Source organism: Papio anubis, chromosome 18 (genome assembly GCF_008728515.1).
Source record: "Papio anubis isolate 15944 chromosome 18, Panubis1.0, whole genome shotgun sequence".
In the NCBI taxonomy this organism is placed as follows: domain Eukaryota; kingdom Metazoa; phylum Chordata; class Mammalia; order Primates; family Cercopithecidae; genus Papio; species Papio anubis.
Window position 1 is genome coordinate 69250090 of NC_044993.1, and position 13911 is coordinate 69264000.

At 59.4% G+C, this 13911-nt stretch overlaps 2 protein-coding genes and 1 long non-coding RNA gene across 24 annotated transcripts in view; 1 reads left to right on the forward strand and 2 right to left on the reverse strand.

Moving 5' to 3' along the window:
* The window catches only part of ANKS3 (ankyrin repeat and sterile alpha motif domain containing 3), a 36131-nt gene extending 27557 nt beyond the window's left edge, over positions 1-8574 (forward strand). For 7 of the 21 annotated variants that reach the window (XR_004179872.1, XR_004179864.1, XR_004179874.1 and 4 more), the window contains 9 exons: positions 749-907; positions 2949-3089; positions 3552-4183; positions 5942-6066; positions 6178-6319; positions 6506-6678; positions 7041-7743; positions 7979-8066; positions 8187-8574. Coding sequence is in view for 7 of the 21 variants with exons in the window: in XM_031658505.1 (XP_031514365.1) it covers positions 749-907; positions 2949-3089; positions 3552-4183; positions 5942-6066; positions 6178-6319; positions 6506-6678; positions 7041-7126; positions 7660-7743; positions 7979-8055 (1619 nt within the window). In the remaining 14 variants the exon portion in view is untranslated. Of the gene's footprint in view, positions 1-748; positions 908-2948; positions 3090-3551; positions 4184-5941; positions 6067-6177; positions 6320-6505; positions 6679-6835; positions 7744-7978; positions 8067-8186 lie in introns of those variants that run through there. The other 14 variants (XM_031658508.1, XM_009195922.2, XM_009195921.4 and 11 more) reach the window with 12 other exon arrangements.
* Positions 901-3590, reverse strand: LOC108583400. The gene is made up of 3 exons (XR_001898021.3): positions 3166-3590; positions 2755-3001; positions 901-1174 (listed from the first exon to the last, which is right to left on the reverse strand). It is a non-coding gene; the product is annotated as an uncharacterized LOC108583400 (long non-coding RNA).
* Positions 8575-9217: 643 nt separating the features above from the next.
* Positions 9218-13660, reverse strand: NUDT16L1 (nudix hydrolase 16 like 1). Of its 2 annotated transcripts, none has more exons than XM_003916489.4 (3): positions 11132-13660; positions 10791-11051; positions 9218-10080 (listed from the first exon to the last, which is right to left on the reverse strand). In XM_003916489.4, exons 1-3 carry the CDS (start codon positions 11324-11326, stop codon positions 9859-9861), a joined length of 678 nt encoding a protein of 225 aa, XP_003916538.2. In that variant the 5' UTR covers positions 11327-13660; the 3' UTR covers positions 9218-9858. The 2 variants fall into 2 exon arrangements, with proteins under 2 accessions (XP_003916538.2, XP_009194175.1); XM_009195911.3 differs by having other exon boundaries at positions 10721-11051.
* Between the last annotated feature and the right edge of the window lie 251 nt (positions 13661-13911).

Here is a 13911-nt window from a genome sequence, read left to right on the forward strand (position 1 = left end):
AATCACTTGAACCCAGGAGGCAGAAGTTCCAGCCTGGGCAACAAGAGCAAAACTCCATCTCAAAAAAAAAAAAAGAGTTGCTTCCAAAGGAAGGGATCAGGAAAAAGAAGTTGTGACTGATATTACCATATATTTTAATGAAGAGATTAATTTTATTTATTCAAATTAGAACAAAGTTTCTGATTATGAACAATACAGGCTTATGAACAATTTTGCAAACCTTGACAGAGATAAGAATGAAACTCTGGGCCAGGTGTGGTGGCTCATGCCTGTAATCCCAGCACTTTGGGAGGCCGAGGCAGGCAGATCACCTGAGGTCAGGAGTTGGAGACCAGCCTGGCCAACATGGCAAAAGCCTATCTCTGCTTAAAGAAAAAGCTGGGCATGGTGTCATGCACCTGTAATCCCAGCTACTTGGGAGGGTGAGACATGAGAATCGCTTGAACCCAGGAGGCAGAGGTTGCAGTGAGTGAGCCAGGATCATGCCATTATACTTCAGCTTGGGGGACAGAGACTGTGTCTCAAGAAAAATGAAACTTCCCATCCTCACTAACTTTGCAGCTCCCTGTGGCCCATTGGAGCAGCGCCCCGGCCTGTTAGGGCATTTCTCAAAAGTGATGCCCTGGCAGATACCCTTCTCCTTAATTTAACAAAACCGGCGACAGTTACTTTCTTTCAGTTTGCCATAAGGATTAGTAAATGAGTCCATCACTGAACAGACGATCTTAATCCTGGTGTTTGACCACAGAAAAGTATGAAGATCTGAGCTCCTCTGACGAGTCCTGCCCTGCTCCTCAGAGACAGAGGCCGTGCCGGAAGAAGGGTGTCAGCATCCACGAGGGACCGCGAGCCCTGGCCAGGATCACAGGCATTGGCCTGGGCGGCAGAGCCCCACGGCCTCGCTATGGTGAGTGGCCCGCGTTTCCCGAGGGCTCTTTCTCACTGCATACCAAGATTCTGTGTTGGCCAGGATGGAATAGCTCTTAGGCTCCTGAAACATGGGTCGCTGGACCTTAGGTGGCAGCGGGACAGGTGGCCCAGCTTTCATGCTCAGGGAGACTCAGGATTGAGTCCACTGATGGAAATGCACTGGTCACGGACTAGCTCTTCTTTTTTGCTTAATCTCCTTGAGTTTCCTTTTCATTGGCTAAATTTAGGAATAGAACTTTCTCTCCTGCAGCAGAAATGTAGCCCGCTCAGATTTCATTCATCACATAGGTGAAACCCTGTTTCTACAAACATGTAGCTGGGCATGGTGACAGGCGTCTATAATCCCAGCTACTCAGGAGGCTGAGGCAGGAGAATCGCTTGAAGCCAGGAGGCGGAGGTTGCAGTGAGTCAAGATCACACCACTGCACTCCAGCCTGGCAACAGTGCAAGACTGTCTCAAAACAAACAAACAAAAAAAAAACTGGGGGGCCAGGTGCAGTGGCTCATACCTGTAATCCCAGCACTCTGGGAGGCCGAGGCAGGAAGATTGCTTGGGCCCAGGAGTTGTGAGACCAGCCTGGGCAATGTAGCGAGACCCTATGTCTACAAAAATTTTTGAAAATTAGCTAGATATCATCCCCATGCCTGTAGCCCTAGCCCCAGCTACATGAGAAGCTGAGGTGGAAGGATTGTTTGAACCCAGGAGGTCAAAGCTGTAGTGAGCCATGATGGTGCCATTGCATTCCAGTCTATATAACAGAGCAAGACCCTGAGTCAAAAAAATTTTAGGGGGCAATGATAAATAGCACGTGCTGATTGTAAAAACTTCTCCATAACTAGGAAAATATGTAAAGAAGTGAGTTAGTTCCCCATGGTCCCCCCAACCAGTCCTTTGGGTTCTTTTTTGAGACAGGGTTTCACTGTAGCCCAGGCTGTGGTGCAGTGGCACGATCATAGCTCACTGCAGGCTCCAATTCCTGAGCTCAAGCGATCCTCCTGTCTCAGCCTCCTGAGCAGCTGAGATTACAGACGTGTGCCACCGTGCCTGGTCAAGTCAGTCTTTTTATGTAAATGAAGGGGCAAAACTGGAGTGAAATTGTCTGGTATGCATGTCCCCCCCCCCTTTTTTTTTTGTTTTTGAGACGGAGTCTCGCTCTGTCGCCCAGGCTGGAGTGCAGTGGCCGGATCTCAGCTCACTGCAAGCTCCGCCTCCCGGGTTTACGCCATTCTCCTCTCTCAGCCTCCTGAGTAGCTGGGACTACAGGCGCCCGCCACCTCGCCCAGCTAGTTTTTTGTAGTTTTTAGTAGAGACGGGGTTTCACCATGTTAGCCAGGATGGTCTCGATCTCCTGACCTCATTATCCGCCCGCCTCGGCCTCCCAAAGTGCTGGGATTACAGGCGTGAGCCACCGCGCCCGGCCTCATGCCCCTTTTTCTGCTTGGTTTTAGAGGAAGGTAGAGTTAGGTAATTTCTTATTATTGCTGTTAATTTTTAGCCCAAGGCCTTTTTCCTTCCTGCTCAGCCAGATCTCTTTTTCGCTGGGGTTGACTGACCCGAGGAGCCCGCTAAGAGCCTATGGTTAAAGGTCATAGGGACATAAAGACACCTGGTTGACGGCTGTCTGTGTGAGGTCATTAGATACCTCCTGCTAAAAGGAACACTAGTGGTATAGTTTTCTCTGGTCAGGCATCTGTAAATACAGCTTACCATTTCCTACGTTTTCCTTTTGAAAAAGAGGTTGCTCGGTACAAAGGAGAGGGCCCAGGCTTGACCTGGCTGCCAGCCCTGGCCCCACCACACACTTGTCTGGGCCACTAACTGACCCTCAGAGCGACTTCTCCACCCACACACCACAGATAGAGCCATGCCAGGTCGCGGGGCAAGTAGGTGAGGTCATGAGCGGGAAGTCGCCTGCCTCCATCCGGGGCCTTGGCCTCTGAGGCGGTGGGGGCATCTGGAACCAGGATCGGCTTCGCTTTGGAGTTTCCTGGGCTTATGGGCTCTATTCTGTACACAGAGCAGGCTCCTCCCCGGGGCTATGTCACCTTCAACAGCAGTGGTGAGAACCCCCTGGAAGAAGAGGGCCTCTGCTGCCGGGACGTCACCTCCCCCATCAACGAGCGGGACGTGGAGAGCAGCAGCAGCAGCAGCAGCCGGGGTATGTGCACCCCCACCCCTGTCCAGCCCGCGGCTCAGGCAGGTCCTGGAGCTCCTGTGTGCCCGTCCCCACTTACCCACTGGGCTTGGTGCTGGGACACAGCCCAGCCATCCAGCAGAGGACAGGCACAGGGGAGGCGTGGGCAGCCCTGGTTCTTGTGAGGAATGGGAGAAGCTTCTGTTCCAGCGTCCCCGTGCAGCTTGGGGGAGCCACTGCACACCAACAGGTTTAGCTCCTTGCTTGGGAGCCCCCTGAGGCTTTCCGGACAGGCTCCAATAGGAATGTCCTGTTATAACTGCACCCCCGTGCAGCAGCTGCTCACATAGTGCCCACCATACGCCAAGCACTGCCCTGGGTGCTTGGGATTTATCAGTGAACAAAAAACAAGCCCTGCCCGTCTGTATAGAGGGGAGGGTTTAGAACAGGCAGGAAGCTTGAAACATAAGGAAGCAACCGCTGCAGGCCCCAAGGAGTGCCCTGGTGGAGGTGGCTCAGCCCGGGGCACGCCCATGCACAGCACCGCGGTGAGGCCTGCAGGCGGACGCCCTGTCTTCCCGCCCTCAGAGGAACATGCTTTCTGTGCCAACCTGGAGCCTGTCCAGAGCAGCAGCAGCAGCGAGGGCCTGGCCAGAGCCCAGGGGCTCAGCAGCGAAGCTTCTGTGGAGAGCAATGAGGTGCGGATTCTTTCTCATTCTCCCATAGCCGGTCCCTGGCCGGGATACCTAACATCCCCCAGTTACTTTAAGATGAGAATGTCTGTAACAAGCACGTGCTACACGTGTGTGCCGCACTGGGACGTGCTGTGTCCAGGGCCTGGCTTCTCAGACGACAGTGAACGCACTGGAAGCCCCTGTGTGGCGGGTGGGGGGTTTCACCAAGGCTCTCCAGTCAGTCTGTGCGCTCCTTCAGATACATGGCTCTCACCGCAGGACTCGGACCACGCCTGTAAAAGCTCTGCTCGCAAACAAGCTAAAAGTTACATGAAGACCAAGAATCCTGACAGCCAGTGGCCTCCCCGCACTGGGACTGACAGGGAAGACTTTCCCCTTGAGTCCAGCCCCCAGACTCAGAGGGCCCCCTACTCAGGACCGCAGGTAAGACCGCTTGTGAAACTGGAGGTTACACTCAGACACGGCACTTTTTGTGACTTATGAGGCATGTGTTGTGTATATAACGTGCCAGACTGCTTGGAGAACAGAATGGCAGTGGCGTCCCCATGGCCTGTTAGGCTCTGCAGGCTCACAGCCGGCTCCGTGGCTGGCGGCCCAGCTGCACGGCTTCTGCGTTGTTCCAAGGACCTGTCTCCCTGCTTTCCATACTGGAGTTGGCTTCCCTGAGCCTGGGGAGAAGAAAAACACACCTGACCTCAGAACTGCCTGCAGGAGTCTGACGAGATGCGGTTGAAGCAGAGACAGGGACCACACACGGTGTGTGCTTGGTGATGGTTACAGCTGCCACCATCCTCCTCCTTGCTGTGGTCCCTCTGACCACGCATTACCTTAGGGATGACAGGTGTGACTCACAGCTCAGCTGTCTCACCTGTGTCTACTGAGTTCTCCTACCCTGTGCAGTCAGAAGAGATACGGAGAAGAGAGGCAGAGGGACGCTCTGGTGGGTTATTTGTTTTTTTTTTCTTTGAGATGGAGTCTCGCACTGTCATTGGGCTGTAGTGCGGTGGTGCAATCTCAGCTCACTACAACCTCCCGGGTTCAAGTGATTCTCCTGCCTCAGCCTCCCAAGTAGCTGGGATTACAGGCACATGTCACCATGTCCGGCTAATTTTTTGTATTTTTAGTAGAGATGGGGTTTCACTGTGTTGGCCAGGCTGGTCTCAGGCTCCTGACCTTGTGATCTGCCTGCCTTGGCCTCTCAAAGTGCTGGGATTACAGGCGTGAGCCGCCGCGCCCGGCCTGGCTGGTCATTTGTTAAAGTACCGGCTGCGCTGTTCAGTAGGGCCTTGCTATGCCGGCTTCTGCCTGCAGCCCCCGGCTCAGTGAGCAGGCGCACACCTCGGTCCCTTCAACATACACTGAGTGGAGTCTGGTCAGGGTAGTGTCCTAAGTATGTTTCTTTCAGAAAACAGCTTGAGGAAAATGGCAGAGTAACATTCGTTTCTCCATTAAAAGCAAGAAACTCTCAAAAGTAGGATTTCTGGAGTTGAAAAGTAAACTAAAAGGAAAATATTACTAGACGGGCTCACAGCAGAATTGAGCAGGCAGAAGAAACAGAAAACTTGTGAACACAGGTCACCTGAGATCATCTCGCTTGAGGAACAGAAAGAAAGAGTGAAAAAAATGAACAGAAACCCGTGACCCCCTGAAGCACGCTGACAGCGTCCACACAGTGGCATTGCAGAAGAGAAAAGCAGAAACGACGGGGAAGACACAGCCTGACCATCTCAGGTGGATCAGAAACACGGATCTTACATCCAGGGCGCTCGGTGAACTCCAGGCAGGTGAACTCGGAGAAGAGCTGCGCTTAGACAAGTGGAAATCAGAACGTCGGACACGGAGACTAGAATTAGAGAACAGCGCGCTCTGTGTACAAAGCATTGTCCAGATCAGCAGCTCCATCGCCCCTTCACAGAACTCAGCACGTGAGGCAGGAGGCGGCCAGTTTCTCGTGATGAACATACAGTGTCCCCAGGTGGCCAACCATAGTGTGAGGACTCACCTGCCTGCTACGTCCTGCCCTGCCTGAGGCACCAGAGTAGGAAGGGACAGCCTGGGGGCTACACACAGGCCCGGTCTTAGTGCTAAGCCTGGGGAAGCGGTGGGGCTCCAAGCGGAGGAAAATGGCTCTGCTTTGTCGTCGGCCACTACCTCCCCCAACCCGTCCCCTCTGCCTGCCAGGACTTGGCCACTCTGCTGGAGCAGATCGGGTGTCTGAAGTACCTGCAGGTGTTTGAGGAGCAGGACGTGGACCTCCGCATCTTTCTGACCCTCACTGAGAGTGACCTGAAGGAAATCGGCATCACGTGCGTCCAGAAGGGCTGCTCTGGCCCTCAGCCTGGGGTTGGGGCAAACTCCTGCTCACGTAAAGCGCTCCTGGGAGGCTGAGGCACGTCCTGGTCATGTTCCCCCTGCAGGCTGTTTGGGCCCAAGAGGAAAATGACGTCCGCCATTGCCCGCTGGCACAGCAGTGCCCGCCCGCCCGGGGACGCCCTGGAGCTGGCCTACGCCGACCGGCTGGAGGCTGAGATGCAGGAGCTCGCCATCCAGCTGCACAAGGTGAGTGGCTGTGGGTGGGGGATGGGGGGCAGGGCGACACCCCTGAGTTGGCCCCATCTCTGACAGATAAAGGTGGGCGCTGTGTGGAGGGGTCAGGTGGATGCAAGGGGAGAGGCTGCAGAGGACAGGGCTGTGGCCAGGGGTTTGGCTTGCCCGGCTACCTCCCAGCCTCCCGCCCCCCTGCAGCGCTGCGAGGAGGTAGAGGCCATGCGGGGCCAGGTGTGCCAGGAGCAGGAGCTGCGTGCCGTGGTGGAGAGCTGCCTGCTGGAGCAGGACCGTGCCCGCGAGGACCTCCAGGCCCACCTGCAGGAGACGTGGGCCCTGGCCCGGGACGCTGCCCTTGTCCTGGACCAGTTGCGGTGAGTGGCTCTGAGCTGGCCTGGACTGGGTGTCCAGTGGTCAGCCGCCTGGCCCCTGGGCCCCCAGACATCTTTTCCTCCTGATTTTGTAACTGAGAGGTGGATTTCAGCGCCTGGAGCCACCCCCCCATTTCATCCAGGCCCTTCCTTCCTGCAGGCAGAGCCAGGCAGCAGTCGGGGTCGGGAATCTGCACCGCTCTCTCTCCTGCTCTTTAGCACAGCTTCATGGGGCACTGGGCCAGCTCACGAAGGCCAGCTGCAGGGACAGGGCAGAGCCCCTCCCTCCCCTTGAAGGTCTGAGGTGGGGGCTCTGCGGCGGCCAGGCCTCTGCCCTCACCAGCACTTGTTCCTGTGTCTGGTAGAGCCTGTCAAGCTGAGCTGTCATCCCGAGTGAGGCGGGACCATCCCCCTGGTGCAGCCACCCTGGGCCCAGGCCTCCCCGCAGCTGGTAAGAGCAGCAGCCTGACTCCGCACTGGGCAGAGGAGAAAGCGGGGAGCCCTGAAGCGGGGTTTGACCCAGTGGGTTTGGCCTGGTTCTCTGGCCGGCAGCCACTCTCCAGGTCCCTGTGTGCACATGATCCCAGAGTCCAAGGAGAGGGGGCCCTGGGCACCCAAGCCCACTTCCTCACCTGTGACGGGAAAACCGCCTACCCCAGGGGTGGGAGGCACTGTGCCATGGCTGCCTGTGCTGTGCTGAGACCGCCAGTGACTTCTGCAGCCTCCAGCCAGGGCCCAGACCTGGGTCCCCACCGGCACAGCTTTGTCTTCTCTTGGGCTGACCCGGGCCTCCTAGTGTTTGCTTAGCCCGTGGGAGGAAGGGCACAACAGGGCTCCCCAGCCTTGGCCCTAGGAGGTCACTTCGACACTGCCAGGCGGGTGGGGAGGCTCTGATCCAAGCAGCTTCTCCTGGTTGCATGGGCTCAGAATAAAGTAGGGCCTGTGGGGACACAGACCCACAGCTAACTCCATCCTGCACCACAGACGCCAAGGGATGGCAAGTGTCCCTGCAGGCCATGAGCCTCCCCGAGCTCTCGGGAGCCCTGGAGGACCGTGTCCACGAGATGGGTGAGTCTCCGGGGACCAGACTTTGCTGAAGACTAAGAGCTCCTTGTTTCCAAGGGAGGCAGAGGGACCCCTTTCCAGGGAAAGCAAGTTTGAGTCCCTCTACCCCAAGGCTGACCTCGGGGCTGGGGCCATGACAGCTGAGGGGCAGGTCACATCCTGCAGCTCAGAGCCCTGGGCAGCACTACCCTGTTCTACCAAGCCTGGGAGGGAGAGGCTCAAGGTCATCGTTCCTCAGGGCAAGCACTGTGCTCAGTGACCCAGAGCCTGGAGAAGCTGCAGGTGCTGAATGGGAAGAAGTGGCGGGAGCCCTAGCCCGCGGGCCGGTGAGTGTCTGCCAGCCTGCATCCCATGTGGCGGGAGCAGCAGGGCCTGTCTGGGCAGCTGCAGGTGTGCGTACGCACCCACCTGTCCCCCTCTCTTCTTACCAGGGCTTTTTCTTTCAGAATCTGACGTTGGGTGATTGGTCCACCCTGAAGCTGTGTGCCAGGCAGTGAAGAGGACAGTAAGCAGGCAGCTGCCACGTGCAGCCCAGGCCCAGTGGGGGCCAGAGGATCAGGCCCCGGGAGCAGCCGGCAGACAGAGGCAAGACAGGGGCTGCGGCCCTGGCTGAGCAGCTCGGGCCAGCACTGAGGCGGGACGCGGGTCTCACCCACAACCTGGTGGTGAGGCCCAGAGTTCATGGGCTGCCCTGGCCCAGACCAGGCAGGGCCCTGGGGGAAAAGTATATCCATACACACACACAGGTGCCAACTGAGGTGTGACCTTAGGGGTGAGGACTGGGGCGCCTGGAAAATGCCATTTGTTGGAAAATAAAATTGAACAGCTAGTGAAGGGCTCAGTTCTGGTCACATGACATGAGGCCCTGGCCAGTGCAGCAACCGTGACTGCCCTGTCCCCTGCTGCTCGGGAGCGCCTTTGCTCCCGGAGCCCACGTGACTCAAGACAAGGCTTCGAGAGCCAAGAATATCCCTAGCCCGCCATAGGACAGGGCCTCCCCCGACATGTTGCCCTCACACCGAGCGCTGAGATGGCGCTGGGAACACCACCTCCCTCACCAGGCCAGCCGTGGGCTGTGAACATTTTCTGACGATGCCACTGGAGTCTTTCCAGATGTGAGGCTGTAGGAGACCACGAGGGATGGCTCTGCTGCTGTCCTTCTGCACAGTAAGCCTGCACTGCTACACCAGCCCCTGGAGCTGCTTGCAGATGGTGGTGTAGGGCGGGTTTGCAAAGCAGGTCAGCTCAGGTGCAGCCAGGGCCATCAGGATCAGGAAGGGGAGCCTGCCCTGAAGGTCTCAGCCCAGATACCCCAACCTGGCTGATGGGCACAGCGCTTAGGCTGGGAGTGCCCCCAGTCAGCACTGGGGACAAACATGCCTCTGGCTGGGGCGGCTCCTCCCTCCCCCTAGGGCAGGAGGCCTGAGCTGGCTCCATCCAGAACCGAAACACACAGAGTAGCTGAGGAACACACAGAGCAGCTGAGGAGTGACTTTATTGTCTTCTCCTTCGACAGCTTCGTCGTACATAGCTGGGCCCCCGAGGCCCTGACTGTCCCTGGGAACCAAGCCACGTGGGGTGAAGCTACTTTGAAACCTCACCCACAGTTCACACGTGGTGAAAGAGAAAATCTAGCAAAGTAAATCCAACAACAACCCAAATTAACAGTATTAACTTCCTACCCCAAGTTGGCTCTCCCCCAGGCTCTGAGCTGGCTCAGGAAGGAGGCAGGAATGCTGACCTAGACGAGGCATCCTCCACCCACACATCCCGTCTTCCGAGTGGCCCTGGAGCTGTGCGCAGTCCCTGTGGGCCTCCAGCAGCCGGGATGAGACACACACACACAGGAGGGTCTGAGCCTGGGATGAACAAGAGCATCCTGAGGCTGGAGAGGCAGGCCCAGCGTGCCCAGACCACCCTGCTCTGCCTGAGAGGATGGGCTGGGTCCCAGCTGGCCTGGCCACCACCTAGTGACTGCTTGGGACAGTGGAGATGACAGGATGCCCCTTTGCCCTAGGCAGTCAGAAGTGGGGTACACACACACACTCTAGAAGCCACACTTGGCAGGAATTCCCAGTCTTCCGGCCCAGGGGAGGGTGCCAGCAGCCCAGGCAGCCCTCAGGACGAGGCTGGGAGCAACTTCTCCAGGGCCTTCTTCTGCTTCTCGGTGGCCGCAGCCAGGGCCTCAGCCAGCTTCTCCTCAGGCATCATGTTGAGCACCTTGAGGGCAAAGAGGAGCTGGCACTTAGCCGTGCTCACAAAGGCGTTGCTCAGGAAGTTGGGGAAGCCTCCGACTCGGTCCTTCTGGGTGTACAGCGGGACCCGCACGAGGCCCAGCACCTGTGCAGACAGGAGGTAGGGGTTGGGGCCAGGCCTGCCACGCAATGGCACCCCCGGCAGGAGGGGCCTGGAAGCTAGGAGGCCAGGGTACGAGCAGCCAGCTTTGCCAAGGACTTAATGGGAGACCCAGGCAGGACCTGGCAGAAGCCAACCAGCTCCCTTGGAGCAGTGCAGCCCCCTCCTCCCCAAGCAAGTGTGGAGGCTGACCCCATGCACTTTCCCCTCGTACCTCGGCCACCACCCGGGGTCCACACCCCATGCTTCCCGTCCACCCAACGAAGCCTGAACACCTGGAGTCCAACCCTTCCAGACCACAAAACACAAATCCCAAGAGCCTTCACGCCCCCCATGAGGTTCCCAAGTTTTACGACCCCCGCTGTGCTCAAGTTTCCCAACTCCCCAAGCAAGCCCCGCTCCTCCCCCATCCCTTCCTCCCCACCGATCCCACTCCCCACTCCCAGGATTGGCAATGGCAGCAGCAAGGCGGATGTAACACAGCCCTGAGGGAGCCCCAGCCCCGGCCCCCACCACCGCCCCTCCTTTCCCAGCCCCCCAGCCCCAGACCCCTCTCCCCACCCCATTGCTGGAGACAGCGACACCCGACCCAGCCCGGCCAGGGGACCCTCAGGAGACGTGTTACCCATCGGTGCCTTCCACGGGGCCAGAGCCAAACCCCGGGGCGGGGGGCGGGGCCCGGGCGGCGGCCCCACCTCCAGGCCGTGGTCGCGCGAGTGCACCGCGCTGATCTCCACGGCGTGCAGCTGCTCCAGTGTCAGCTGCCGTGCGTACAGGTGCGCCACGACGCGGTGTGGGCCCTCGGTCAGGTGCGAGCTCAGGTAGTCGGCCTCGGTGAGGCGCAGGCAGCCCAGGCCCAGGCCCAGCACCCGGTTCAGGCCGTCCTCCAGCGACCAGAAGCGCCGGTCCACGAAGCCCCCGGGGAAGCCCAGCAGCCCATCGAAACGCATCTGCATCTGCAAGGGAGCGCGGGTCAAAGCCGGGGGATCGTCGGACGCCCCCGCCCCGGCCCGCCCGCGCCCGCTCCCGTCCTCACCAGCACCGAGAAGCGCATGGGGATGCGGCCGAAGAGCTGCCCAGGGTTGGCGGCGTACAGCATGGCGTGGCACGAGTGGCTCCAGCCCGGCCCCAGGCGCATCGCCTCCACCCGGCTGATCTGCTTCAGCTCTGGAACCGCCGCCGTCGACATCTTGGCACTGACCCCGTCCCCGTCGCTGCCACTTAAGAGCATGCGCGAGCCCGCCCCCGCCGCGCCTCACCAATCCGCGGGCGGCCGCACCCCCGGGTCCCGTTCCCCCGCCAATCGCCGGCGCGCCCCGGGACCGAGCCCCTCGCAGCGCCGCGGCGCGTCGTCGAGAGGTGCAGCGAGCGGTGTGCAAAGGAAGGCGGTGAGCGTCAGCCGTCACCCAATAGTCGTACACCCCGGGCGGCGGCCCCGCCTCCGATGGGATCGCCCAGTCGACTGGTCGGTGCGGTGGTGGCTCAAGGTTCACACTGTGGGCGACGAACATCTTCCTTGGCGCCCCTAAGCAGACAGCCGAAAATCCCTGCGGTTTCTCCACCCTCAATGGCGCCGATCCCCCTTGCGCTCACCCGTTTCTCCCCAGGAGGCGGACCCGGCCCGCATGGCCCTGTGCATCCGCAATGGCGCCCTTGGCACGACCACACAAGCCAGAAATGGCCCGGAGTCTTGGTCCGCCAGCGCCACAGGACCCGAGCCCGGAGGACGACGGCCTTCGCCTGCCACGCACGACAGCAGTCCCGACCTAGCCACCCTGCTGGCCGGCTCGGTCCAGGACAGCACAGGAAGCAGGGCCAGGCAGGGCTTGAGCGCCCCAGTCCCCGAGTCCACGCTGGGTCAGGGCAGACGACTGGGAGCTCTGGGGCTCTGTGGACCCAGCTTGCTGAGCAGAAAGTGACTTAAATTCCGGGGCTGGAGCTTTTCAGCATCCTCCACGCCAGGCACCCCGTGCTGTTGGGGGAAGAGGGGCTTCCCCAATTTACGATGAGGAACTTGGAGCTCAGAGAGGGACAGAACTTGCCTAAGTACACCCAGCAGCTGGTGATAGAGACAGGATCCCGATTCCACAAGAGCCTGAGGTACTTACCTTGTGTTTGTCCTGCAGATGTCTCAGGCTCAGAAACATCAGAAACAGGCCGAGAGCGCGAGGTCCGCTGAACTCCATGATGGCAAGGCTCACCTCACCAGCAACAGGGCCCAAGGCCACTTTCCTCCCCACGGGGGGAATGGATTTGCTAAGTACATGAACCACCCGCCTGCACTCACAGCATGGGTGCCCAGGGCTGGGGCACAGTCTCAGGAGAGCTGTGCAGTGAGGCCAAGCTCACTGGCACAGAGAAGGCTGCCTTGAGTGGAGCCAAGCAGGAGAGGTAGGCAGAGGGTGGGCACTGGAAACTCACCTGTTAGGTCCATGGTGGTGTCAGATGTGGAGAATAAGAACCCAGAGAGGGCACCTCTGTCTCCTCCTATGGCCACCAGTGGGTCAGGGGCCACATGGGACAGCTGCAGGCAGCAGGGGAAGTCCAGATTCCAGGGTGAGCGACCATGTCAGAAGGTGAGAGGGCAGCAAGGGGAAGGGTCCTCCCACCCAAAGAAGGCCCTCACCCCTAGGCAGCCAAGCCCTGCCAGTGCCCAGGGCCTGTGGGACGCCGGCGCACGGCAGGGGAGGCTCCCCTTGCTCCAGCCCCTCCCCAAGACCAGACATGAAAAAAAGTGCTGTGTCTGTTGGGAGGTAGATGGGGAGCCAATCTGGCCCATGCAAGCACCCGTCTGACACCCTGGGCACCCCTCTACCCACACTGGGATGGGGCCAGACCCAGGCGTGTCAGAGCAGCTGCAGGGTCCATGGGTGGCAGCCTTCTCAGGGCAGGCACTGATGGGCCAGAACATGGGCTTCCCCTCCAGCCTCACAGTCTTCAGTCGAAGAAGGGCTATGGTGGCAGCTTGACCTGCGCCAAAGAAGTTGGGGCCCTGAGTGGTAGGCGGTGGTGTGGTGGGTGCCCTGGGGCACTGGCCACTCCCTGGGCCGGGGAGCAGGGGCCGTGCAGAGGCCTGGGGCTGGGCTCCAGCCTGCAAGCCCACAACCATGGGTGGCTAGACCTGCTCCCGCCATCCAGGCTCCACACACCAGCCACAGGGCTCTAGCACTGCTCCTCTTCTTGGAAACCTGTTCTTAAAACTCTGACTCCCCCTTATAAAAACACTCCAGCAGCCCCTACAAGCTCTTCAGTATCTATCCAGCAGCCTTCACTCCAGCCAGGAGCTGTCCCCAGGGGACACACCAGGCTCACTCCTGCCACCTGGAACATTCTTCCAGGGCCAGCTCCTCCTCAGCCCTCAGGGCTGTTGAAGTCTCCTCAGAGAGGCCCTCCCTGCCGCCCGGTTAAGTGAGTCCTTGTACGGTTTCGTCTCACCACCACGCTCGCTTTCTTTCTAATAGTAACCACAGCTGGCAGGATTCTGATGAGCTGCTGGGCACCTCACTGCCTGCAAGGCAGGGGCCTGCGGCCAGGCCCTCGCCCTCGGCTGTTCGACTGTTCCGCCTCCACTGACACACAGCAGGTACTTAGCAAACGCCTTGAAATAGCTGGGGCTAGAGATGGGGACAGAACGACAACTCACAGCTGGAGGCCCTGGGTTCCCGCACCACCTGTTCAGGAGACAGCCCAACCTCGAGGCTGTGGCTTCCCTCCAACCAGACAACCAGCCCTGACAGGGATGGCTGGGAGCTGCCCGTTCTCATTAGCCCTCACCTTGCTCACTGCCCTGGAGGGAAGCCGGGCAGAGGCCATGGA

What these genes read in the sequence shown, in the direction of transcription:
- NUDT16L1 (XM_003916489.4), bottom strand. Translation starts at nt 11,326, where the DNA reads ATGCTCTTAAGTGGCAGCGACGGGGACGGGGTCAGTGCCAAGATGTCG. An exon ending in CCATGCGCTTCTCGGTGCTG is followed by an intron (nt 11,052 to 11,131) that starts GTGAGGACGGGA and finishes GCTCCCTTGCAG; the next exon opens with ATGCAGATGCGTTTCGATGG. An exon ending in CGCGCGACCACGGCCTGGAG is followed by an intron (nt 10,081 to 10,790) that starts GTGGGGCCGCCG and finishes CTGTCTGCACAG; the next exon opens with GTGCTGGGCCTCGTGCGGGT.